At 46.1% G+C, this 25,743-nt stretch overlaps 1 protein-coding gene across 1 annotated transcript; it reads left to right on the top strand.

Moving 5' to 3' along the window:
- The first annotated feature begins 204 nt into the window (after positions 1 to 204).
- Positions 205 to 21,408, top strand: MFAP5 (microfibril associated protein 5). The gene is made up of 12 exons (XM_058837296.1): positions 205 to 651; positions 2,334 to 2,384; positions 9,166 to 9,444; positions 9,724 to 9,865; positions 10,252 to 10,314; positions 13,035 to 13,082; positions 14,243 to 14,269; positions 15,784 to 15,819; positions 16,593 to 16,628; positions 17,338 to 17,425; positions 18,285 to 18,358; positions 18,932 to 21,408. The coding sequence occupies exons 1-12, from the start codon at positions 205 to 207 to the stop codon at positions 19,048 to 19,050; spliced, it is 1,410 nt and encodes a 469-aa protein (XP_058693279.1). The 3' UTR covers positions 19,051 to 21,408.
- The last annotated feature ends 4,335 nt before the right edge of the window (positions 21,409 to 25,743 follow it).

Below are 25,743 nucleotides of genomic sequence, written 5' to 3' on the forward strand. Positions count from 1 at the left end.
AAGAATTTCCAGCTAAGGGGGTCTGCAGAAAGTTCCAGGTTTCACTGGCTCTATCTCATACCATGCCCTCCAGAATGTTGACACCCCAGCTTGCAGATGGGTCTGTCACTCGCGTGCCTGGCTACATGTGCTTCATCACACCGAACGCACCCACCCGTGTCTCTGGATAAACACAGTCCCTTGCCCTAAACACACGGGCTTCCCATGCCAGGGGCAGCCCCGCTCCCCACGTACAGCTCCACCCCTGCTGCTCGTGGCACCGAGTGCCGAGCTGCTCCTCTGCCCCCGCGTTCGGCTGGAGACCAGCCCGGCGGGGACTGCCCGCCGCTGCTGCCAGCACGGACACACCGAGAGGCAGCAGAGGGGTCGGGGTGGGGAGGCTGCGGGTCCGGAGCGGGAGGCTCCAGCCCCAGGCTCGCCTGCGCTGCCCACCGCGCCAGAGCGCGCATCCGCATCCTCCTTGCCCGTGTGCGGGCGCGGGCGGGCGGGGCGCTGCGGGCAGCGGTGCCGAGGAGCCCGGCCCTGCCCGTGGCAGCCGGCTGCGACCGGCGGCGACGGCGAGGTCTCTGCCGCCGGGCCGGCTGCCAGCACCGCCGTCCCGCCAGCGGCAGCGCGGCCGGGCTCGGGAGTGCCCCGAGGCGGGGGAGCGGCGTAGGGGCAGAGGGGCTGGGGCAGCGTGGCTGATGCCGCCCGGGCTGATGCCGCCCCGTTCCGGGGTCTCTGAATCCCTGCTGGGAGGGAGAGCGGTCCTAGGCTGGAGGGGCGGCCAGTGCCGAAAGCACTGGCAAGGGGAGGGCGTGACTGCCCTTTTCTTATGCCCGGCAGTGGGAACGGAGCCAGCAGGCTACTGTGGGGGAAATAATTATTTTGCTGTAAATACTAGGACAAAATAACAGTGGCGTGTGCATGTGGTGGAAGAGAAGGAATAGGAACCCCCTTCTTCCCAGCATTTGAGACGAGGCTCAGGCTAAGAGTACAATCCTGACAGAAGAAAAGGGCTTGCAGGGGCGTTGAGAGACCTTTCCTGACAGACAGCAACCGTTCGGGGACATAAGGGAGGAGTGCATGCATCTCATTGAATAGGTAACTTTGGAGAAGGTCAGAGGCTTCTGTTATCCTTATTCCGGGCACAGTTTGAGGACTGAGAGACACAAAGAAGCCCAGGCGGGCAGAGTTGCAGACAGAAACAAAGGGATGGATGAATAGCAGCTGGTAAGTTTCAAAGACTGGTATATAACCAGCAGCTCCCAGTTCCACAAGACAGGAGTGCATTTCTCCCAACTGAGTTGCAGTTCTGCTGCAGGGAAACAGAGAACGGTACTGAGGAGCTGGACAGAGGGATGAACGTGCTTTCGATGGAAACACCCATCTGAAAGAAAAACACTTGGTATCTCTCTCTTCCCAGTCCCTGTGGTCTGCCTGGCCCCTTCTCTAGCTGTTTTTCTCAGTCGGCATTTTTCCTTTACCATCTTGAGAAAGTTCCTGCCTGCCTGCCTTTGTTCCCTGCTCCTTTACATTTTTTTGTCTCCTGTTTTGCCCTTTTCTGTCTCCTTCTCCATTGTCTTTTGATGAATGCTGTTGCAGTGATGACTTTGGATTTCAGTGCCTGTTGGGAAGGATCTGATGCAACCACAGGCTGGCTATATCTCGCAGGCACTTTGCTGCAGTAAGTCTGATAAACATCTGCCCTCCGAGCTAAAGAGCTTCAGGCAGCGGGTTAAATGTCCTCGAGTTTATCCCAGTCGTGTTAGTGTTTTTCTCTTGTGTCCGGCAGTTCTGTCACCGGAACTGATGAGAGCTTGCAATCTGGTTTGTTGTTTTTTTTTTTTTTCTCACATTAGTGGGAAGCAGTTTCTTCATCTTTCTTCATCTAACTGATGCCCCCTCTCGCAGCTAGCAAGGGTGCTTCCACACCGAGCTCAGCTTGCCTGCCTTGAGCCGATGGAGCTGATTAGGGGGCGGGCGCCTGCATCTCCAATTCTGGTCTCCCCTCGCAGGGTCCGGCGCCATGATGGGAGCAGTGCTCAGGAGGCTCCCTGCCATGCCAGGGGACCCTTCCCCTTCCCTTCTCCTGCGCCAGGTGCTGAGGAAGGAGAGGAGCAGAGGTGCCTGGCAGGGAGGCCAAAACTAGGTCAGCGTAGCTGGGAACCGCAGCTGGTGCACTGCGATGGGGGGCGGAGAGCCAGCTGTAGCCAGAGGGGATGGCGAGAGGGGGATGAGTGGATGGCGGGAGAGGGGGAGGGTCTCTCCGCGAAGTTGTAGGGGCGGGACAGCGTCCTGCAGGCTGCTTGCATGGCTGCCAGCACGCCCTCCCCGCTCCCCACCCTCCCCAGCCCCGCGGCCCCGAGAGCCCGCCGAGCCCCTTCCCAGCGCTGCGCCTGCGAGTGGGCAGGGGGAGGTCCGCGAGTGGGCAGGGGAGAGGGAGAGGAAGGGAGGGATGAAGTTAATGCTGGAAACGGAGAGACGGAGGAAAAATCTGGGCAATGAATGAGGAACAGATGGAGATATGTATATTACCAAAAAAAAGAGAGGAGAAGCGTGAAAGGCAACCAACAATGACAACTGATGTTTCAGCAGCACTTGCAATTGGTTCAGTGGGGAGGAGGTCATCTGCATTCCTCACAGTGCCCAGGCAAAAGGACGCATCCTCCTTGCCAAAATCCACAGGGCAATGAAGCTGCTGCAGCCAGACGCTGCAATCTCCATCAGCAGTAGCTTCGGCCGCACAGATGTACCTCGCTACTGCCCAGAGGTCATCCTGTTACCACCCTTCGGAGTGCAATGCAAACCCATTTCAGTACAGTTTGCAGCATGCTTTGTTTGACCTTTTGAGTGTTTCTACATCAACACTGCCTCCTCTGTTACAGCTCCAAAGAAATCCAAATTGCCAGAGTTGTGTCCTTTTGTCGTTGCTGTACAACCAAAGCCTTATTTTCTCTAGCGCCGACTTTCTCTCCTCCTCTCTTTCCCTATGTCGTTTCCATTTTCCCCGCCCGTCTCCCCTTGCTGCCCAGTGCCAGCCTTCCCATACTGCCTGGTGCCTCCATCATTTCTGGGCTCACCAGTCTGACCGGAGCCGTGCTGCCTGCAGAAACTCACGCTCACCCAGGCATGCTCTCCCCATCCTCGTTTTCCAATCCCCCCTTCCTCTCTCCTCATCAGCCCTGTTACACCCTTCCTAGCCTGACGCTGGCAGCCTATCTCCTCCCTTCTTCCCTCCCTCTCTCCTTCCCTTCCCTCCTCATCCCTCCCCCTCCTCTCCCTGCAGTGCTTCCCAGCCTTCGCTGCAGTGCAATCCATCACTCCCAGCAAGGTCCTCACGCCAGGGGAGGGGGAAGCCTGGCTCCCTGTGAGGCTGGGGGTGGGTGGGCAGGGAGTGCAACTATCTCCTCCTTTGCTAGGAAGTGAGAAAAGCTCGTGGAATACAGACCCTTCTGGAACTGAGACCTCCCATCTGCTTCCAGCTATTTTATTTATTCATTTACTTATTTAGTCTCTTTGTTTTCAAAGAAAAATATGTTTCTGCCAACATTCCAGTGGGGGCGACTGAAAGGAAACCAAGGAGACAGAGAAAACGCCAGAGTCAGAAAAGGTTGTTCAGATAGAAACGCATGGAGACAGCACTGGGGCACTGGGGGGGACAGAAAAAGGAGAGAGAGAGAGAGAAAGAGAGAGAGAGAGAGAGAGAGGGAAAAGAGAGAAAGAAAGAAAGAGAGAAAGAGAGAAAGAGAGAAAGAGAAAGAAAGGGAGAGAGAGAGAAAGAAAGGGAGAAAGAAAGGAAGAGAAAAAGAGAGAAAGAGAGAGAAAGACAGAGAGAAAGGGAGAGAGAAAGAAAGAGAGAAAGAAAGAGAGAAAGAGAGAGAGAAAGAGAGAAAGAGAGAGAGAAAGGAAGAAAGAAAGGAGGAAAGAAAGGAAGAGAGAAAGGAAGGAAGGAAGGAAGGAAGGAAGGAAGGAAGGAAGGAAGGAAGGAAGGAAGGAAGGAAGGAAGGAAGGAAGGAAGGAAGGAAGGAAGGAAGGAAGGAAGGAAGGAAGGAAGGAAGGAAGGAAGGAAGGAAGGAAGGAAGGAAGGAAGGAAGGAAGGAAGGAAGGAAGGAAGGAAGGAAGGAAGGAAGGAAGGAAGGAAGGAAGGAAGGAAGGAAGGAAGGAAGGAAGGAAGGAAGGAAGGAAGGAAGGAAGGAAGGAAGGAAGGAAGGAAGGAAGGAAGGAAGGAAGGAAGGAAGGAAGGAAGGAAGGAAGGAAGGAAGGAAGGAAGGAAGGAAGGAAGGAAGGAAGGAAAGAAAAGAATTGGAGGAGGGGAGAATACCAGATGCAGGAAAAAGAAAACATAGCAACAACAAAAAAAAAAAAAAAAAAAAAACAACCAAAACCCAAGAATTAAATTCTAGGGAAACCTGAGATGGTAGGCATGGCAAGAAAACTTAAAGAGTATACAATAAATAGCCAGAAGAGCCTTGCTAAAGAGGTTAGAATGATATGATGAAATAACATTTATATTTTAACAAACAAACACATTGGCCTTTGATTTTGAATTCTATACAGCTGCATGCAAATTAAATTCCAGTGGTGTTTTTTTTATTTTATTCAAAGAAAAATAACATAATGGGTAAATAGTTGAAGGTTTTTCATAAAAAAATATGTATCAGGGCAGCTGCATTGATGGACAGAAGCAAGAAATTATTAGAATAGTACCAAATTAGATTTTCAGCTACCAGTGTTGTCCTTTTACAGGCACCTTGCTGTTGATGTCGATACAGGATGGTCTACATTTGTTGCTGTTTTCCTCTCTTTAAAGCTGTGCAGGCTAAAGCAGTGCAGGCCCTTTACATGTACACATTTCACACTAGGACAGATTTTCATTAACATTGCTTGCCTTGGTTTCAGTCTGCCATCAAACTAGAATAGGGAATACACCAGGGGAAGGTCACAAGAAAATTTGGGTGACCTGGTTGAAGTCAGCAGGAGACACAGTGATTTATATCAATGCAGTTGTAGTAGTGCCCAATGTAGTAATGTGAACTGTAGAATAAAACACAGATGAATATTTAAGTCAAACTTTACGGTCCCTGTGAAGCTACAGGAAATGGAGGGATGCAAACCTGCAAGTGGTGTTTCCTAATTTCCCCACAACGTAAACCCTCATCAATCTGTCTGCTAAGATAAATGTCATTTGCAGTTCTTCTACTCAGTACAACTTGTTCTTCTTTCTTAAATCCTGTCAGAAGCAGGGTGAGTGCTGTCAATGCTGACACAGAGAAGGACTTCAACAGTTTGAATATTTTGGATGTGGCCAGTTTAAAAAAAGTCTTTGACAACAGATCTTTCATAAATGTTACAGAATTTAAAGCAAATGGCTTTTAAAATTGTCACGTTTGCCCCTTCACCAACGATGTTTAAAAGCTTACAAGGTATCCTATTTTTAAATATAATTAATATAGTTTTGCTGTCTTTGGACTGTTAGGGTAGACAAAACCACTAAAATCTGTTCCACCATGGAGAACTACTAAAAGACAATAGAATGGTATAAGAGAATGGACTTTAAGTAAGACAGATACTGTGTTGTTTGGAAAGCTCAGCTGTGACTTGATCTGTGACGGAGCAGCTCTGTGAACTCTCTGTGTCGGCGTAAGGCACAGCTCTGCTTCCCAGCAGTGACTTCTTCAGCCAGCTCTGGTTACTGCTCCAGGGCACGATTGCTGTGCTGCAACAGGAGGATTAATCCTGCCTGGCTTTGCTCCAGAGTTTGTGATGTCCAGAAGAAATGTGGTAAGGGGAGGGGGAACCCATCATGTTCTTCCTGCTGTTTACTTGTGTCTGCAGCCTCATCTATATAAAATTGCACCAGATGAATTAAATATGGTGTTTCTATGTGCTCCAGAGTCTGTATGGATACACATAACTGAGCCTGCAGGGGGGATTTATATGTTTGTTAAGCTTAATGTATTATGCATCCCCTGAGATAACAGTTTTGGAAAAAGTTCCCTGAGAAAATCCATATTTGAGCTCAGCTCCTTGGAGGAAGGAGAGGGTGGAAGAACAGGTGAAACAGCCAGGAAGAATCAACCCTGAGACAGTACAAAGTATCAGAAAGGAAGGATGTTTGTGATAATAAGAACTACAGAAAGAGCAGAGAAGGAAACCCCAAAGCACTACCAGTGAAGAAGGAAGGCCCTGACAACTAACCATAACCACCTTGGCCATGAGAAGCCTGAAGCACATGGCCAAATCACCAACCAAAGAGCAAAGAGCTCACTGATTTCCTCTTCTTGTGCTCAGTTCTTCACAATGTTGAGCTGATATGAAGGAGCTGAGTCAGTATTAATTAGTTTTATAGACTACCTTAGTGTATTGTGCAACTGCAAGACTGCCTGCCCTCTAAGCACTGCCTTTTTTTTTGGAAATAAAGGGGTGAAGAGTTCCTTATTTTTGTAGATGGGACAACAGAAAACATGACTATGAGTAAAAAAGAAACAAATTGTGTGTCTAGGCTTCTGTACTTGGCAGTGTTTGTTCTTCTACTTTATTGTGATGAAGATGGAAGCTCCCAAAATTTGGGCTAGATGGATCTGGCCTTTAATTCACGTTCCTTTCCACTGATGACCTCAGCAACACCAGTGGAGCAACTGCAGGATGGTGTCAGACCTCAGGTATTAAAGGAGCCTATCAGCAGTGGGGTCCCAAGAAAATTCCTTTCAGCCCCAATTCACATGACAACTAGAGCTGCATTATTGGCATGATGCATTCACAGATCTCACAGCAGTTCATTAATTTCTTATCAATCAGATGTAACTTAATGCCCTGTTACCATGAAGATATGTGAAGGCGAGGGAAACAAAGAGGAGAGGTAAAAGTCTCCAAGACCTTTGCAAATAGCATGCCCCAGGATCACTTCACTGTGTTTAGATGTAGTAGTCTACAGGGTGAAATGCACCAGGAGATTTTAATTTCCAGGAAGGCTGATTTTGTATCTCATCCAAAATATGCTACCATCATTACAGCATCCCAGATAACATAATGGGATCAGTACCAACTGGAAAGGAAGATAAGTTTTTGCTGAATCACTGTTGCTGCATCTCATCTTATGTAAACACCTACAGGCACTGGGGTCAGCACTCGAGGGAATATGTGTATGGAAGTGTTTCCTTTATGAGTCAGCCATGCCATTTACTGTGGCACAGTTCTTCACACCACACTGTGGCACTGATACCTGAACTTTTAGATGAAAGAGGGTTTTACCTTGAGTCATCAGCTGTAGATCTCCCTCAAGATACCCTGTGATGGAAGACAGCAGCATTATGCAAAGCATAAAACAGCAACATGAGTGAGAAGGGAATGTGCAGAAGTATGGGAAGTATTCATCTCTCCCAGCCATGAAGGGCATCCAGCAATCTTTGTCAATGTCATGAATCAAGGACGGGGTGGGGGGGAGGAAATCAAGATTATTTTCTATCACAAAAAACTGTTTAAACAGTTGCTAACCCAGTAGGCAGAAAAAACAGGAGAGCTAAGAAGAGATGCTTCATACCAGATGCAGGCCTGCAGATGCAGAGCCACATCTCTTGGAGAATGTGCTTGGACGGCAAGAGAAGAAAGGGCGTCCTCATGCCGGTGTGCTGCGGCTCCCTCCGGTGTCCACCGCAAGCAAGAGCAGCAGGACACCTCCAGCTACTTCCCTGCGACTTGTCTGGGATGCAAAATACTGAACAGCTTCTGAGCCAGCAGTTCCATCACCAGCAGCATCGTCCCCATCTGCACCAAGCTCTCCAAATGGAGGGGCTCTGCTAGCACAAGGGATCTATCTACCCGCACCAAGCAGCTGAGGGAGAATGTCTTCCAGTTTGAAAGAAAAAATTAAAGCTCAAAAGCAGTCAGCAGAATCCTCATCCAGTACTGGCTGTGGATCCTGTGCTCTGTGGGCAATGGTGGTACTTCAACACATTGGTAGACAAAAGCATTTGGCATAAATGAAAATTTCCAAATAAATGTTCTCAAAACTCAAAACATCTTCCAGATGTTTTAGTTAGCCTGTTAAGCAGTAACAGCTCAATGACAACACAGAGGCATAGAGAAAAACAAAAGCCAAACCAAGGTGTGTGGAAAATTGTCCAAACATATGGACAATGGGGATTTCCAGAAAAAGCCAAGGATCTGAGACGATTCCTCAAATTGCTGTGTGGTTATAATTCATCACATCCTTTTGGTTGTTTAATGACCTCTTGAGCATTTCGAATGGACCCAGTTTTAGCCGGTCCCTGAAAGTGAGCATGGTAGTGTCTTGCTCCAGTGAAACAGGGGAAAGGTGTTTGGGTACAGAGGGTTGCCCTGGTGAGCAGAGAAATGTTTAGCTTTCCCCACCCTCTCTGCACCTCTTCTGGTGCATCCTCCAGCAGTCTTGGGAGGACCACAAATAGGAAGGAACAGTCGTTTTCCTCTTGAGCACTGCAGCAAGTGATGTTCAACCACTCTCAGGTAAGAAGTGGTGGCTTCAGTTATGTCATGTGTGGGCAACATGGGTCTCGTGTGGCAGGGAGGACACAGTGAGCATTTCCTTAATACCTGTCTATAAGGCATTATAGGATTTTATTTTCAGTTTACAATTAGTTGAGAACAAATGAGGGCTACCAAGCTGCCAGTATCAGCCTTAGGGGACACAGATTTTTCCCTTACAAGGTTTCTGTCTTTCATTGCTGTATGAGGTCGGGAGCTGGGGTAATTTCTTAGCTTTCTTCCTGATGCCAGGGCTGAGATTGTGTCTTGAAGCTCATCCAGTGCCTCCTCAAACCCAGCGGAGTGGTTACAGAAGCAGTAAAGGGAAAAGAAGTCAGTGAAAGCAACAGCGGGGGTCGGATCCAGGGGCTGTTGGAGGAAGGGTTAAGGGAGAGCGGCTATTCTAGTGGGACCATCATAAAATGCGCCGTGCTTGGAAGCACAGGGGAGTCAGGAGGATGGCAGTGAAGGTCAGGTCTCATTACTCGTCTTCCTTCTCAGCTTGTGTCTCTCACATTTTCCCGCTTTTTTAATTTTTTTTTTTTTCGTATTCCCTGCCTCTCTCAGGCCAGAACGGCAGCGGCGCTGCAGGACGGGCCCCGTGGCCGGGACCTGTTCCCGATCCTTGCGCTCCCTGCCCGCCACGAGCCCGGTCCGGTGGGAAGCCCAGCCCCTCCATAGCGCCGGGAAGCGCCAGCGGGGCAGCGGGGTGATGTCACCGCTGTCGCTGCCCGCCGATGGCCGCCTGCCAGCCCGCCTGGCCGCAGGCCCCGGCCCCGGCCCCGCTCCGTCCATGCCGCAGGGCGGAGAGCCGCCGGCAGCATCCGGGCGCGTCCTGCGGGAGAACGGGATGCGGGCTCCGCAGTGTCCCTGTGCCGCCGGCAGCCGGGGAAACAGGGAACAGCACCGGAGCACCGGGGTGGGGACAGGCAGCAGCTGAGCCGGGAAACGTGGCTAGAGGTAGCGGCCTGAGGAGAAGCCGGGCTGCATAGAAGGGCAGGACGAAACAGGACACCAGTGTGCAAGCAGACCCAAGAATCCATCCCTGGTGCTGGGCCATCCTGGGGGAATGGGAGGAGCCCCTTCGGAGGACAATAAACTCTGGAATGAGGGTGTGGGCTGCTGCTCCTCGCTCCCCCCCTCATTCCACATGCATGATGATACCATATCCCTCCATCTCGCTGGCTTCTTGGGGTTTTTTCTCTTTTTTTTTCTTTTTTTTTTTTTCTCTTTTCCCAGAAATTGTATTTTGAAGACAACCAAAAGAAGAACGTGTTCTGGGTGTGGCTGCATGTGATTTACCCAATAGCCAAAGTGGGGGGGCGCCGAAGGGGAAAAACAGAGCGTCTGCTGCTGAAGGGAGTGGAAGCTGAGGGCTGCAGTAAGTGATGGGGACCCTGTCTTTTCTTTCAGTGCTCCTCGAAATAGCTGAATAGTAGAAGAGAATGGAGGGAGAGAGTGTGGGGGAAACTTTTTGTTGCATGCTGAGGGTGTGTGTGGAGCAGGGCTTAGCCATCTAAGTGGGAAAAGAGATGGGGACTGGAGAAAGGAGATGGGAAGAGGAACAAAGCAGGTGGTGTTACATGTTCAGTCCAGAATGTGTCAGAACTATCTGGAAAACTGGCCACATGAGAAGGGAAACAGGAGGGAGGCTGGGAAGACCAAATGGTCATGAGACAAAAATGGGTACAAGAAGCAAAGTTTCTGAAGTACAGGGAAGGGTATACCAGTTCCTGCCTTACCTTTCCTCTGTTCTCCACTCCACAGGGATGAAGACCTCTGGAACCTGTATACTGTTTTGTGTCTTAACACTCTTCTTGTCCCCAGCTGGTGAGTCCTTATGCCCAGGGGAAGGATTTATTCCTCTTCTGGGCCCCGCAGAGTTTCCTACACAGAATAATGTGCAATGACTTACAGACAAAGACAGATCTATGTAGAGGGGTAGTGAAGGGGGAAGGACTGAACAGGAAAGACAAGGTGGATATAGGATTTTAAAGAAGAAATTAAAAACTGGAAACAGTTTCCCACCTGTGACACTCTCCGCTATTTACTGCGAGTCACAAGAGTCAGAGGTCCACAGCTTCTACTGCAGGTATGTTATAGTAAGCAAAACATCCAGATCAAGCTGAGAAAGAGGGCGAGGTGTGCTTTGTGCTTACTGCTGTACCACCTGTGTATACATAATCTGCAGGGCATCTCCCAGTGCTCTGCAAAATTTGTTCTATCATAGTTGTGACACATTTGCTGTCACTAGCAATTCCTGCTGGAATGACCTCATTCCAAGCCACTCAGCTGCTGGGAGGTTTTGTAGTATTTGTACAGCTGTTTTGAGAAACCTCACCTCTGTAGTTTGATTTTGGTGGTAATGGTTGCTTTTATTCTGTTTTGTGTCTCCATTACTTTGTTTGCTTGGAGATACTTTGGCAAAAATGCAGATCAAAATTGTTTTGCTGTTTTTTTTTTTTAAAAAGCACAACAAGAACAAAAAAGAACAGAACAAGAAGGCAGCATCAGCAATTATACTCAGAAGTCTCGGGACAGATAGTGAAAGATTAATTTCAGTGAATGGACAAAGCTTCGTCCAGGGAAGACTGCAAGTAGGAGAGAGATGACTACCTATGACATTCAAACCAGGCTATTCCAATACCCTCCTTGATCCTCCCCTCATGCTGACACCTGATTCTGCTCCAAATAGCACTTTTTCCTTTGAAGGTGCCCACTAAACAATGTCATGTTTATGACTGTGAAGCAGGTAGGTGAGGCATCCAAGAGATGAGCTTATCGGTGGACTACAATTTGAAAGAGGAAAAAAAAAAAAAAGGCTGTAGTTTTTATTATGCATGAAGGAAGCCTGAAAGGAATATTTCTTACTTTTAAGTATTTTGTTGTAGCACTTCTCTTTGGGTTTGTTTGTTTTAACTTGGAACGTAACAGGAATCACCAGCTGGTCTCTCATTGTTTCTTTGATTTTGGGTAAGCTACAGATTTGGTGAGTTAAGGTTGCAGTTCTAGACCTCAAGAATGAATTTACTGTAGCTTGGATAAGAAAGTTTAGTTGCTTATAAGGCTTATTTTTTTGGTACCATAGTAAATACAAATTGAAGTGGTGGAAGGTGGGATAAGAAAATCACTCTTTTTGTGTCCTTGCCTTGTATGCAGATATTTCACTTCACTGACATCCTTTTGTTTTAGAATTGGACTGGTTTTCTATTCAACCCCTAGGGGAAAACAAAATTCGTAATAGCTGACTTTTCAATGTTAGAAAAGAAGGAGGAGCCTCTCTGTCTTTTCTGCATGTCTCTTCAAATCCAGCACTGCTGGCTTCTGCAATGGTTTCACGATTTGCATCCTTCCTTTTGCATCAGGAACAAATGAGAAAGTGCTCAACACCATTTTCTCCTCTACTTGTTACAATTAAGAGATTAGCCAGAACAGGGGAAGTTTTGGGCTGTATTAAATTATGTGCTTAAGTTATTATACATGTCTGGCTCTCCCTGGGTTAATCGCCAGCAGCTGAGCCCTTGCTAGCAGCTGGGTGGGGAACAGAATATCAGGGTCCAGCAACTCCTGTAATTCTGTAGAGCAGGATTATGTAGGGCTCCCAAGAGACCCCCTGTGGCCTGCAAGTAACTGCCCTTGGAATGTGGAAGAACTATGACAAAAACCCCAGACCTGACAGTTTTTACCCACACAGTGATCCCATTAAGAGCAGAAAGCTGCAGGCTGAGGTCACAGGATGCAGTGGGATGTAGTGATTTTTGGGCTGGTCCTGCACACATCCCTGCAGTGCCCCAGATCACTGGCTTTTTTCCTGCCAGCTCCTTCCTTCATCCCACCCCAGTTATGCAGACATTTCCCTCATCTGTGGTTAGCAGGAAATATTTTCCTATTCCTGGCTGCTGTAAGGAAATTGCTCTGTCACCCTTTATATTTGAGCAAACAAACAGTCTAGCCCAGCTTCAATTTCTTCCATGTAGCATGTACAGCCAAGACTTCATCATTGCCCTTCTCCAGTTCACCCAGAGGCTGAGAGGGGAAAGATTATCTGCTCTGTAATCCCTACCCAGGCTGGATGCTTTGCCTAAGGAGCTATTAAACCTGTAGTCTTCTTTTACTGTACCAATGACTCTATCCATGCCCTCAAGTGAATAATTTCCATGACTCAGTTTCCTATTATAAAATAGAGATAGGGATTTTGCTCAGCCTGCGGAGCAGGGAGGCCACAGGGACCTTTTTTTTTTTTTTCAAAATGCATCAAAAGAGGTTTCAGAAGGGCAAAGTCTGGCAGCAGATCTGGAGGTATTTACTAACTTGTCCCTGTACCTAGCCATTGACCTTGTGGAAGCAGCGGGGATAGGATCAGGACCTACTGTATCCATGAGCCTTTAAACAGCAAATGCAGCCAGCAGTGGAGGCTGAGGCTGAGTGGAGAGCATTTCTCCCTTCAGCAGAGGGCAGTGGTGTCTCCTGGATAGATAAACATTAAAATTTCACAAAGCCTGCAGACTGTAAAAATCTGTCTTTCTTCACGCCCCTCTCTTCTCTTGCAGACTGGTTTCCATGGATGGTCAATGGGCAAGAACTGGAAAGTGTAACTGGTAAGTATTACAGGCATGTTAATGTGCTGAAGATCACTCATGTGACCCAGTTGTCCTGTGGAGTTACAGTCTGTTTACTAGAAAATACTGTTCTTTATTTCCTTGCCTCTGACATTGTGAGCTTACCTTTCAGTGAAGATTAAACAAGCTCTCTAAGACAACCTGCTATGTCTTACATGCTCTTTACAAATAATTCTCAAGTGCAGGGGTCCTGAACACTTAGCTGAAGGGTATGAAGTTATGTTCACAGTCAAGGGTTGTGAGAGATCCACAAAAGCTGGTAAGTCTTCAACCATAAGATGCTTGGGGAGCTCCACTGCTGCTCAGAAAAATCCTAGGGAAAATGGTGCACAAGCAGCATGGTGCTTTAGTAGTGAGGCCATTGGGAAAGAATATTGACTGATCTTCTTACTGGCTGTGTTGTTGGGGGTGAATTGCTTTATCCCTCTGGACCTTCATCCATTTTTGCCACATGGTAAGATAAAAGGAATGTACGTTTACATCGTGCTTCAGCACCCAAAAAGGACCACAAGGGTTTGCCTTTTCTTCAAACCTGAAACTCCTGGCTAAGCCTGCAGACATCTCCCAGCTGTGATCCTATGATGTGTAATATCTGGGGTTTCCCAGAAAACTATTCAGAAGCCAGCCCAAAACATGCCCTCCAAGCATCCTTTCCTTCATGCTTTACCTCTCCACCACTCACCCAGCTTTGCCAGCAGCTGCTTTTTAAAGAAACTCATCCACTGATGAATTTCTGCAGTTAAGGCTAGGTTTTGGAGTTGCCTCCCTCCTTCTCTGCCATGGGTGCTTCAGCTGTCTGTCCTAGTGCTGCAAGAGGCCTCAGCACCTTCATTTCAGAAGTCTTTCTCTCCCACCAATATGCCAACAGTGGCCAGATCTGGGAAGTCAAAATATGCATCCAAAATTCACTCAGGGTTGATACAACATGTGCACTAAGAAATCCAGCTCCAGACCAGTCACCACAAAGGGGAGTGGCTATGGGGGTGTTGGGGGTACTGTTGGATTACATATTTGCTGGGTTGGATCCCGCTGTCTCAGGAGCCTATGATGGCAGGAGAGGTAATTCAAGCTGGCTCTGGCTGGCTGTGTACAGACCATAAAGTAAAGACAAGCTTTTTCAAGGACAATCTCTTTTCCAGGTGGAGTTACCCCTGACAGCAGCTCTGGTAAGATCCAATCTCTTGGAATCTTCATGCTTCTTTTTCTCTTTTCACCACTCCTGCCTACACAGATGCAGAAATTATCCATTATGCCCAGAAACTTCTTGTCCTGCTTTTGGTGTGCAACAGCATTCTGCTAGCACTTATAGCTGTCTGGGAATCCTTTCTGTGCTCCATGCAGGGAGATGAATTTAGGGCAACTTAATGGTCTGTTCTCCAAGGAAATGACAATATCACTTAATGTACCAGGGCTCCCTGAAGATGTTTCCACTGCAGGAAGCCATGAAATTCAAAACTCACACATCCTTGGCTTCCAGAGAAGGTGACAGAAACAAAGAGACTAAATGATGAGGGTGAGAGATTGGACAGGTTCAAACTGGGACACAGGTTGCAGATGTGCTTCAGTGCTCAGGAGACAGAGGTGTCAAATAAAACCCTGAAAGTAGCGAAGCAAACCCTGAGCATTGTTGGAGTGGGGAAGTGGAAATGCTGTTCTTTTGGTACTGTCCGCCCCACCGTACCTGAGGCTGTGTCACAGGGGGGCAGCAAAATGTCTGCAAAGGGAAGGGTAGTGGAGGACTTGGAAGATAAGCACTTAGAGCACACAGTGTGTGTCCTTAGAGAGTGGAGATGGCCTCAGGAGAAGGACACAGAGCTAATGGGAGTGAAGGCAATTGCAACAATGGGCAATGGAAGAAAAGAGAGGCTCAAGAAGCAGCCTCCCCACCTTTTCAAACCTTACTCTGAGTTCTGGCCTTGGGGATTGTTTCTCTCTGCTGGACTAGTCTCTCAAACACATCCCTCTGAGGTGGTGAAGACCAGGCAGGGCAGGGAGAGGGTGAACACATGTGGCTGATGCTATGGTTCAGAGAGAGGCAGCTATGCATGGCTGTTCTGTATGGGAACTGCTCTGAGAGTGGTGTCTTGTTCTCTAGAACATCAGCTCCACAGTTTGTCCTCTGCCCTGACTCTGCTCATCCACTGGCTGCAGTATTTGTTGTGGGTCAGACAGCACTGGAAGAGGAAAATGGAAGTACAATATTGTATCTACAGGATGTATGGTCTTTGTGGTTGGGATGGGAGGTGAAAGCAACTGTGTTCAGTGTATGAGGCCTGACAGTCTTTAGGAGAGTAGATAGGACTTAGTGTCCAGAACAAACTGGTGGTGACTGACCTACATCTAAAGGTTAAAAGACTAAAAGTGAAGCCTTTACAACAAACTTGGGCTTCAAAATGTTTACTATTAAGAGATCAAGCAAAAATCTTCACAAAGGATGTGCCATTGGGACCCATCTTTTCTCTGCAGCATCCTATCAGCTCTAGCACACCCAGCATATTTGCTGGGAAAGCCTGCAGTTACTCTGACAAATCAGATAATAACAACACCACAATCAGCATTGTCTATGAACCAGATGTGAGATGCCTACTGGTCAGGGCTGGTAAGCCATCAGCAGAACAGTGTCAGGAGGAAAAAGACTGGAAGCTCAAATTAAGATCTTTCAGTACATCTCCTTTTCCAGGTGCAGCTGTCACACCACCTGCGCTTCTTCCTCCTGGTGAGTTTATTCTCAGTTTTCAGCCACATGTTGTAGACCCTCCTTCCCTCTCCTCACACAGTTCCTTGCACATCTGGAATCCCACCTTCTCTGACTGCCCCTAAGCCCCACACTCAAAAGATTAATTCTCTTTAACACACATGTTTTGTCTCTGCTTCTGGTTAACACTATGGCACCTGAGCAGAAGTCCTGTGGAATTGCTCATAAGGACTTGTACCTGGCAGTCAGTTCTCTGAATTCCTTTCCAGTTTGTTACTGGGTAAATTATAAAATGTACTGGTTTGCTGTGGTACAGATGGGTTACTTTATCAGGGGGAATAACAAACCAACTTCTTTTTAACCCCTTGTCATAGACATTAAAGAGCCAGTGGTGTTGGGATCGTGTTTCTTAAAGGTGTGCATCACTGTTCTTTATGAAGGGTAGTCACAAACTCCTTTGCCTCTTGACTCAATAAAGAGTAATTACAGAAGCTAAAGAAATTTACCTGACCTTTTAAGTCAAAATGTCCTTACAGTGTAATTTTGAATAGTAGTGGTAATGCTTTATGGGAAAGCTTAGGCAAATTTTTAGCATTGTTGATGGCATAGCTGGCACAAGACTCACACTGGATTTGTATCTTGTGATTTCATGTCAGTAACAATGAAATCTTTCTCCACATTAGAAGTTACAGTAGAAGGTTCTTGAAGAGTTTTCCAGATATTTACTTTGATTAAGCTGATTTCTAGGAAGGAATCATGGTAACTAACTAACTTTGCTGCCCTTTGTCTTCCAGTTCAGTCTGACAGTGAAACGTCAACAGCTTCATCAGGTGTGTTTTAAGTTTGCTGCCTGCACCTCCTCCCAGACCCATTTTCACACACTCTGTTAGCTCTCCAGAGGGGTTCTGTCTGGGCACAGAACTTTGTCTCCCGGAAAATTGCTTTAAATCATTCCTTGAGTTAGAAGTACTGGAGAATGATGGTAGTGGGAGTTGAAGCCTTCTCCTGGAGGGCATGCCTGGGAAGGGAGGAGCTGGCAGATCAGCAGACCAGATGCAGTGGGTCAATATTGTGTCAGTGGCATTTCAGAACCATGTGCAAGAAAATCTATTGTAGTTAGTTACAGGGTTGATTGTCCAGAAAAGAAAGAAACTAGATTTGTGTCCTGAAATGTGATAATTGCACATCTATTAGAAACACATCTTAAACATGCAATTAAAATTTACGTTTTGTTTATATCTATCTGTCCGCTTTACAACATGTGCCTCCTGTGTTCTGGATGTCCAGTGGGCTTGGTTTGCCTTTCACTCAACTTTCCCTTCCTTTTGTCTTGCAAAGCAAGGGGATCAGAAATATCTGCACTATTTTCTGCTTCTCTAAACCAGCCCCACCTCTCACATGAGAGTGACAATAGATGCTGGGGTCCTTCTCTAGAAGCCTGGAGGACTGTACCTAGTGATTAAGTTATATCTGTGCCTGAATGGGTGCACCTGGCCATGATGCTGGATTGCACCTCCGTGTTTGTGTGTGTGTTCTCAGACTGTCGTGAGGAAAAGTTCCCTTGCACACGCCTGTACTCCGTTCACAAGCCAGTAAAGCAGTGTATCAGCTACCTCTGTGTTACAAGGTAAGAAACCAGCAGCCCTTAAGAAAATCACTAAAAACTGCCCTGAAACAGTATGTCCAGTTCAGCAATTGTTCGCTTTGAAGACTAGAGCTTTTCTCTGGGAACCTATTGGTGAGATGAATCCTATCCCCAGAGTGTCCTTTTAGGGTAATTATTTAAAACAGCACAACGATTGCCATCTGTGCAGCACAAAGGAGCTGTAATGTGCCCTAGACTGTAATCCGTATTTAAGGTATTGGGTCATTTATAGGGCCATGAAAATGATCAGAGGTACGGAGCACCTCTCTTTCAAAGGCTGAGAGTTGGGATCATTCAGCTTGGAGAAGAGAATGCTCCAGGGAGGACTCATTGCAGCCTCCAGAACCTAAAGGGGACTTATAAAACAGAGGGAGAGAACATTTTACATGGGCAGGTAGTGATAAGACAAGGAGGAATGGTTTTAAACTGAGAGAGATTTAGATTTGATGTCAGGAAGAAATTCTTTACTCAGAGGGTGTTGAGGCACTGGCACAGGTTGCCCAGGGAAGTTGTCAGTGCCCTTTCTTTGGGAGGGTTCAAAGCAAGGTTTGGTGTGGGGCCTTGAGCAGCCTGATACAGTGGGTGACGTTCCTGCCCATGGAAGTGAGTTTGGAACTAGGTGATCTTCAAGGGCCCTTCCAACCCAAGCCTTTCTATGATTCCAAGATTTCATGAAGTCTTTACAAAGATTACTTTGCTATTGAGCAGTCTTATTCTAGGCTAAGAAATCATAAAAATGTGGTATTTGCTTGCTCATTAGTAAATATACATATTTATTCCCTGTACCCCTTTTTTGTTTGTGTCCCTGTGCCTTCTGCTGCTGATCCTGCTGATCCTGCAGCGTGCGTCGCATGTACATAATAAACAAGGAGGTGTGCACTCGCATTGTCTGCAAGGAGAATGAGGTCATGCAAGGTGAGTGGTATCACAGGCCAGCCTAGCAGGATAGCTGCAGCCATCTGATAGAGTCTCCAAGCTTACGGTTGGCTTAGACCCTAATCCACATGTAGTAGCTTCCCTGGACTTTGAAAGAGTCCTAATGCAATGCGGTCTTGGATCTAATACACACGCCATGATAAAAAAAGCTGGGAGGTAGATATTGTACTACTGAGAAATATGATAGCTCTCTATTCCTCAATCTTGATCGTGGTCTAGTAGCCCCACTACTACTTCCTTTGACATTAAACAGGCTAAAGAGTAAATCTCAGCATTTCTGTCCATGAATAGAAGCAGGATCCAGTCTAGATTTTTTATGCAGTTTCTGTTTCAGCAAAATACAAGTGGTTTTAATATGTAATGTACATGCATAAAGCCAGAAGGAAATTTATAAAAGCCTAAGGATTTGCTTGTCTTGTGTATATGAGGATTCAGCCATTTCAACAGTTTCTGTAGATGCAGTGAAGGATGTACCTCTAACTATTCTGCTGGTGAAGAATTTGAAGGAAACTTTTATTGTCTGTCAACCTGTGTGTGTCTGTTTGTCCTCAGATGAGATCTGTCGCCAGCTGGCTGGTCTTCCTCCTCGACGTCTCCGCCGATCCGGGCAGCCCCTTCCTCTCCCTTGCAGACAGCTGCTGGAGCAGCAGCGCAGGCCTGGTGCTCTGTGAGCTACCAACAGCAGGAGAGGAAAAGGAAGAGATACAAGGGAAGTCATTATCCACTACCTACAGTCCAAGACAAGTGCTTCTTGTTTGTGATTCCCCCATCATTTCCTTGCTTCTATGCCTTCTTCTACATCCTCTTCTTCAGGTGCTGCAGTGCACAGAGTACCCTCTCTGCTAGTCTGTCATGGTAGCTGTTGTCATCTTTATAATCTATTGCTGAGAATGTGAGATTCTCTCCTCTTTTCTCTCACACTCTGCCTGGCAGGCTGTGAGCTGCTCACTTCCCAGAGGTTCTTATAAATGTGCTGTACCTTCTCTTGCTTTGCCCCTGGAGAGAGACAGAAATGGGGACAAGATGTAGTCCTCCTCAGTGGTTCAGATGCCCTAAGCTGCAGCTCATCTCACCTTCATGCCCTAGGACTCCTGCCCTAGATTTCTTGCCTGGCATCAGCATGAGCTCGGACGTGGTTGGCCAGCCTGAGCCTCTCCAATTCTCCAGAGCCACCGAGTTTGTTGTGTGATAGCACATTCTCCTCCTTGTGTCTGCTGGCCTCAGGGAAGTGTCAGAACTTGGAGATGAGCTGTCCTGAACCCATTGTCCCTGGGTGGCAACAGATCATTTATAACTACCTCTGGGAAGTTTTTGTCTCAAGCCCATTGCCTCCCTCACACACATCTGCTACCAAAAAGAAAAATTCTGAATTTAGTATGGCATTATATTTTTCTCAAGAAGACTATGTTGGATCAGAGTTCTGTCTCTTCTACTCCTCCTCTCCTCTCCCCTGTTCTTGTCCCTCTCTTCCCACTGAAGACATCTCTTGACACCCATTCCAGGAAAGTTCCAGGGAGCAGAAATTACAGCTGCCTCCACTCCTAAGCCCAAGAAGAACTTGTGTGACCTGACATTACCTGTGACCTTGCAATGAATTATCTTGTCATAGTGTCTTATCTTGGTCTGGCTACCTCCACACTCTCCCATTACTGTGCCTGCTTTCAATCTCCAGTTGAGTTCCTACCTCCTGACCTGGAAGCTCCTGCGCAAAGCAGAAAGGAGTAGCAAATTGGAATTGGATGTGGGAGCAGAATCATTATCTGGGACTGCTGTTTATCTGGGACCTGGGATTTTCCTGCAGAATCTCTCACTGTGCTGGCTTGCACAGAGCCAGGTGCTGATGGGGAAGGTAAACATATCTGCAGGTATAAGCACATATACAGGGCAGCCTGGGCAGAAGAATTCACTGTAGCAGCACTGGATGTCTGGTCTGCCCAAGGACTTGGTCTTCTAGATATATGGAGAACATTTCCAGGTATATGGGCAGTTTTAATGATGAAACCAGGTAGGGTAAGTGGGGAAGAGCAGTCAGAATTGTATTAATCACTCCATGTTACTCTTAGTGGCATGATTCTGTGGGACACCAGAGGATCAGCAAGACCCTGTCTCTAGGATCTCTGGGTTGTTCCCAAGTAACTGGAAGCCAGTTTGCTAGATTTGGCATTTACTCCCCTTGCATGATAAACTCTTCTGCTGAACAGAGACCATTCAGTCTTGTAGGAGCACTGCCCTGTTGCACAGAGCCAGGGTCACACAGTATCGGGGACAGTTTGCTGCACAGAGGCAGACGTCTCAGAAAAAGAACAAAGCCATTAGTGTAGGACCACCTCGCCAGGACCTGCATTTTTGCTGTATGCAGCAAGAAGCTGGTTACATCCTCTGTGTAGGGGAATACACCCTCTGCAGACAGATTCCATATGAGACCAAAATTAGCCCTAGGTGGGCTAAATCTCCCTATATTAATGCAGTATAGAAGAGAAAGAATTCCAAATCACACAGTGACTAGAATTTTGTCCTACATATAGGAGCACTGCACTGCTACTCAGAGGATGATGCTCCTCTCAAGTACTCCAGGCTCATGAGACTAGGAATGAAGGAGGAATTTCTTTGTACTAAGAGGGTGCATATTTCTGTAGAGATGAGGGTACTGAGAGCTTCATCTCACAAAGACATTCAAGCCACTGGCAGCCACTGGCCTCCATGCTGGGATACCTGTGAAAATTGTGTGGAGGAAGGTATGATGGAGATGGGATGTGAGATCTTGGAAAATGGACTAGGTCAAGTATGCACTCTGTATTTAGAGGTGAATATGTATTGCTATAGATACATAACTGGGTAACATAGCTACTGTACAGCATATAGAAATTTAACTTTCATACAGGTTGGGAAGTGGTTAGAAGCCTTTCTGTTGCTTGCTTTCAGCAGTGAAAGGAAGAGGTGCTCCTGTCCAGGAGAACACTGTTTTAATGCTAGAGACTATATAATCCATATTAAAAGAAAATTTATTTCCTGTTATTCTTGGCAACTCTCATGTGTTTGGGTTTATTTGTCTCTTGCTGTATTTCCTCCAGATTTGTGGGGAGACTTGATTCCAGATCGAATCTATTATTTGGAACCTTTTACTCCCTGCTAGTCTAGTCCTCTGCAGTAACCCTCATTTCAGTCAAAAATCATTGGTCTTCCTGGAAACTCTTTTTTTTCTAGAGAAACATAACATTTTCTCCAATTTTTTTTTTTTTTTTATCATGGATAGCTGTGCTAGATTTTCCTGACAATTGATAGCTGCTGAACACAGGGATAACTCCTCCCAGCATAAGGAATTTGTGCTGAGGACACATCTTTTCACTGTGCACATGCCATGACTTTCTGGTGGAGAATTAACACCTCCAAATAAATTGGCAAGACAACTGAAATAAGAGAAAAGCTGTAATAAACATCACATAAGCAGAGAAGAATTTGTTTGCTACAACCATTTAACTCAATAATGGGAATAACTGAGATATTACATTAAAAATTACACATCCAGGTCAAAAGGATTAGGAAAATTTCTTTTTCATTGATTTTTTGACTTTTCATAGTTTCATCAGGCACTGACTCTACATCATATTTTGGTTGAAAAGACGAAGCACTAAGATGTGGGGGACTCTGAGCAGTGTCTTCATGTGCAAGCAGTCAAGTCTCCATTTAGATGGTATTTCTAGAACAAAAGTGGCTGTGGGCCAGATTACCCATTAAGCTGTCTCTGAGAGTGCCCCATAGATCATCAGGACTAAACCAGACAATGCAGGCTATTGCACAACACTCTCCTCCATGCCCCTTCCTGGCTGAAGCTGTGGTGTCCTGATCTCAGACTGCTGCAATGGACACAGCCTCAGCCCCATGACTGCTGTGAGATGCTGCTCCCACCTACACAGGCCAGACCCTGCTCTGTCTCATAAACTCAGCCTTTGCAGCGCTCCCGTGCTGGCACTTTCCCCTGGCTCTGTGAGCCAAGCACAACGTATGCCATCAGCTGTTTGTAATTCAGCTTACTCTTCCTTTTCCCTTACACTAGAGTCTGCCCGCTCTTCATTAGCACTTGTCCCATGCACAGATTTATCTCCCCTGCCACTCCAACCTGCCATGATATCTGGACATCACTTTCTCTTGTAAACCAGGGAAGTGGTTTTGAATACACCTCCAGGTAGGTGTGCTGCTCTTGCAGTTGAGCTAGCCACAAAGAAAGCTGACAGAGCCCTGTGTTTAGAAGCATGACTCTGCATTTCTGGCCGATTTTCATAACCTCTCCTGACCTGGAGCAGGAATTAGATGCCCTGAGGTCACTTCCCATACAATGGCTCCTCCTTTGGCTGTCACAGCTCCCCAGTACCAATCTGTGTGACCAGTTTGAATGTCTGTTCCCCAGTTTGAAGCAGTGCCTCACTGCTGGGCTTGTGGAGCTAACAAGCATGGGAAGGCTGTTGGAAGAAGCTGATATGTCACCTGGAAGCTCCTGAAACTTGTTGCCTGAATCTTGTCCACACAATCTTGTGTGAACAAAGGGCGTCGACATCGGGTATCTCAGCTTGGAAGGATCCCTCAAGGATGTACTGTGGCTGTCGTGTGGGCTTGTCCTTCACAGAGGGAACTGGTCCTTGCCATCCACCCAAAAAGAGCATCTCTACTAGACAAAGAATACCTGGGTTGAAACCAAAAGGGATTCTAGTTTTTGGTTTTTGTTTTTGTTTGGTTTATTTTAATTGTTTGGGTGGGGTTTCTTTCCAGGAAGTATTAAAGTAAGCGATCCTGTAGTATTGACCCCTGACACCACATGGTGACATTATTTGACAGTGTACATTTGTCCAGTTAGAACAGCTTCTTGACTGGGGCACAAGAAATCTGAATTCCAGTTCTGAATCTCTTCACCCACTGCTCTCTGATCTTTAAGCATATTGCTTTTTTCTCTTTGTTCCCTGCCATCCTTGGCCCCTGTAATACAGCAAGTTGAAATATACTCCCACAAAATAGAGATCTGCATTTTCATCCATTAAAAAAAAGTTCTTTAAAAATGTATTTGTCTACTTTTTCTATTAGTGTAAATTATTTTTTCAAATAAAAACATGCTCAATAATATGAATTATATCAGTTAAAATGCAAACAGCATGTGCTTGTTGCTAGTACATTGAAGCATATTTTAAAAGTGAATTCTGAAATACATTCAATTCATTTAATGAATAAATTATCTATCAGAATGCAGTTTGGGGCATTTTACTAAAATTGCAATTTCCATACAAATACAGCTGGTCATAAATTAGCAAAAAGGTGTAAAAAGAAGCATATGTAATTCAATGTGTCTAACTAATAAGTCATGTCAGATCTCACCTGCTTAAATATAAGAATAAATGTAGGTTAAGCTATGCATTTTTTTAAATAAATGTGGATATTGAGATAGTATATGTTCCCAGTTAAGACCACAGAAACTTACATTGAAAGTTAGCATGCAGAGCTAACTTCAAAGCTGCTCAGATTGCTCAGAGCCTTTATTGCATTTTTTGTCTGCTGCCTCTTTTCTATTTGCTGTACATCCCTGAGCAAACTCTGTCTCCCCTACAATATTGCTGCAGACAACTGAAGAAAATAACAAGAAACTTATAATTAATACAAAGCACAAGTTTAATTGTGAAATAAAACATTAAAATTATTGAAATGAATTCTCTTCCTTTGGGGAAATTTTGATAAAAAATGCAAAATATGACCAAAAAATCAAAGGTTCAATTAAAGGATTTGCAGTCTGTGTCCCTGCAGCAGGCCACTTTCTCTATGCTCACACATCATCTACTTCTTGTGCACTACCTTCTCACCCTGAGGTCACTTTCAATTTCTCTGCCTTGGGTTTGCTAGCCCTGGTTTCACTTTTTTGCCTTTAGCTGCATCTTTGCCTCTTTTGGTCTGTCAGTTTTCATATTCTGTAGCTATTTCTTGGCCATGCTGGCTGCCAGCATCTTGGCTTTCCTTGGGACTTCCTTCACAGCCAGAACTAATCAGGGCTCCATGGTGGCGCCAGTCGAGGGCCAGGTGGGTCTTGGCCTTTGCTGCCTTCTTGGCACCTTCAAAAGTGATTTGCTAAATATTGATATTAATCTAGTATCAATATCAATCTGTTGATGGACAAAAGGCTCTCTAATAGTTTAAAGTTAGAAAGTCTATGTTTAATCAGCATTGGGTAAGTGTGTGGGGTAGTCCCCTAATACACACTTGAATTCACAAAATATTCCAGTGCCTATTTATTTACAAAAGTCTTGAATGCCCAAAATACTAATACATATTCATAGTGCTAACACCTCCCATTCCCCACTTTGTATTAAAATTCATGGCAATGAATTTAAAAGGTCATTACACCTTTGTGGTTGGTACCTTGAATTGAGTGGGGGGTAGTTTCTAGTGAGGAGGGGTCATAAAAAGATGAAGGACAACCAGTCTTCCTCACTCTGACTTTTCTACCTTTACAATGGCCGACATTACAAATGACATTTGGGGGAACTCCAGTTTCCTCCTTCCATGACTTTTAAATGGGTTTCCAGATGTAAGGCCTGTGTTCTTCCTGAGCCTGTTTATCAGTTTCTCCTCTCATTATAAGCACAGCTAAACAAACATACAATGACAAGTAATTCGTTATCTAAATCCAGGATTCATTATCTCAAATCCTGCTTCTAACCTAATCATTAACTCTAATTAGTTCCAGCAAAGTCTATCTCTAGCTAAAAGCTTTAACTTTTCTAAAATTCTTAATTCTTTTTAAAATTGTGACTCAAAAGCATTTCTTTTCTGCCCAGTGCAGTGTGAGTGTAGTTGCTTCTGAGACTCTCTGTGCTGTGGTGACCAGTGATTTTCTCATCAGCTCTGCTTGAACCCAGCAGTGTCATCACACACCGTCTCTTTTAGCTCCACTGTCCATCTGCTGCTCTCTTTGTAGTTGCTCATTGGTTTGGCTTAGGAAAGGCATCTGAACTCCTTGTAGTCTCTGCAAAACTCTTTACCATTTCTGTTCCTTGAGAGTCACCAGGGACACTGTTTCACAGTAGATTTTTGCCTCTCCAATCTAAAAGCTTTTCTGGCCTTGTTCCCAGTTTCCCAAATTGGAAGTGGACCAAGCTAGCCACCCTTAGGATAATTTGTCTGCACCTTACCTGTACCTGCACAAAAATGATAGAAGAGAGGAGTGGACCTGGTGTCGCCATGTTGAGCACAGACTGGGCAAAAAGAAATTACCTGGCTGTGCAGGTGAATGCGAGATCAAGAGATGCTCATGAGGACTTCCAGCCAAGGAAGCCTTTTACAACTGCAAGGTGCTCAGCACATGACTGACGGCCAAGGAACATCCAACA

The sequence above is a fragment of the Poecile atricapillus genome, chromosome 1, assembly GCF_030490865.1.
Source record: "Poecile atricapillus isolate bPoeAtr1 chromosome 1, bPoeAtr1.hap1, whole genome shotgun sequence".
Classification (NCBI taxonomy): domain Eukaryota; kingdom Metazoa; phylum Chordata; class Aves; order Passeriformes; family Paridae; genus Poecile; species Poecile atricapillus.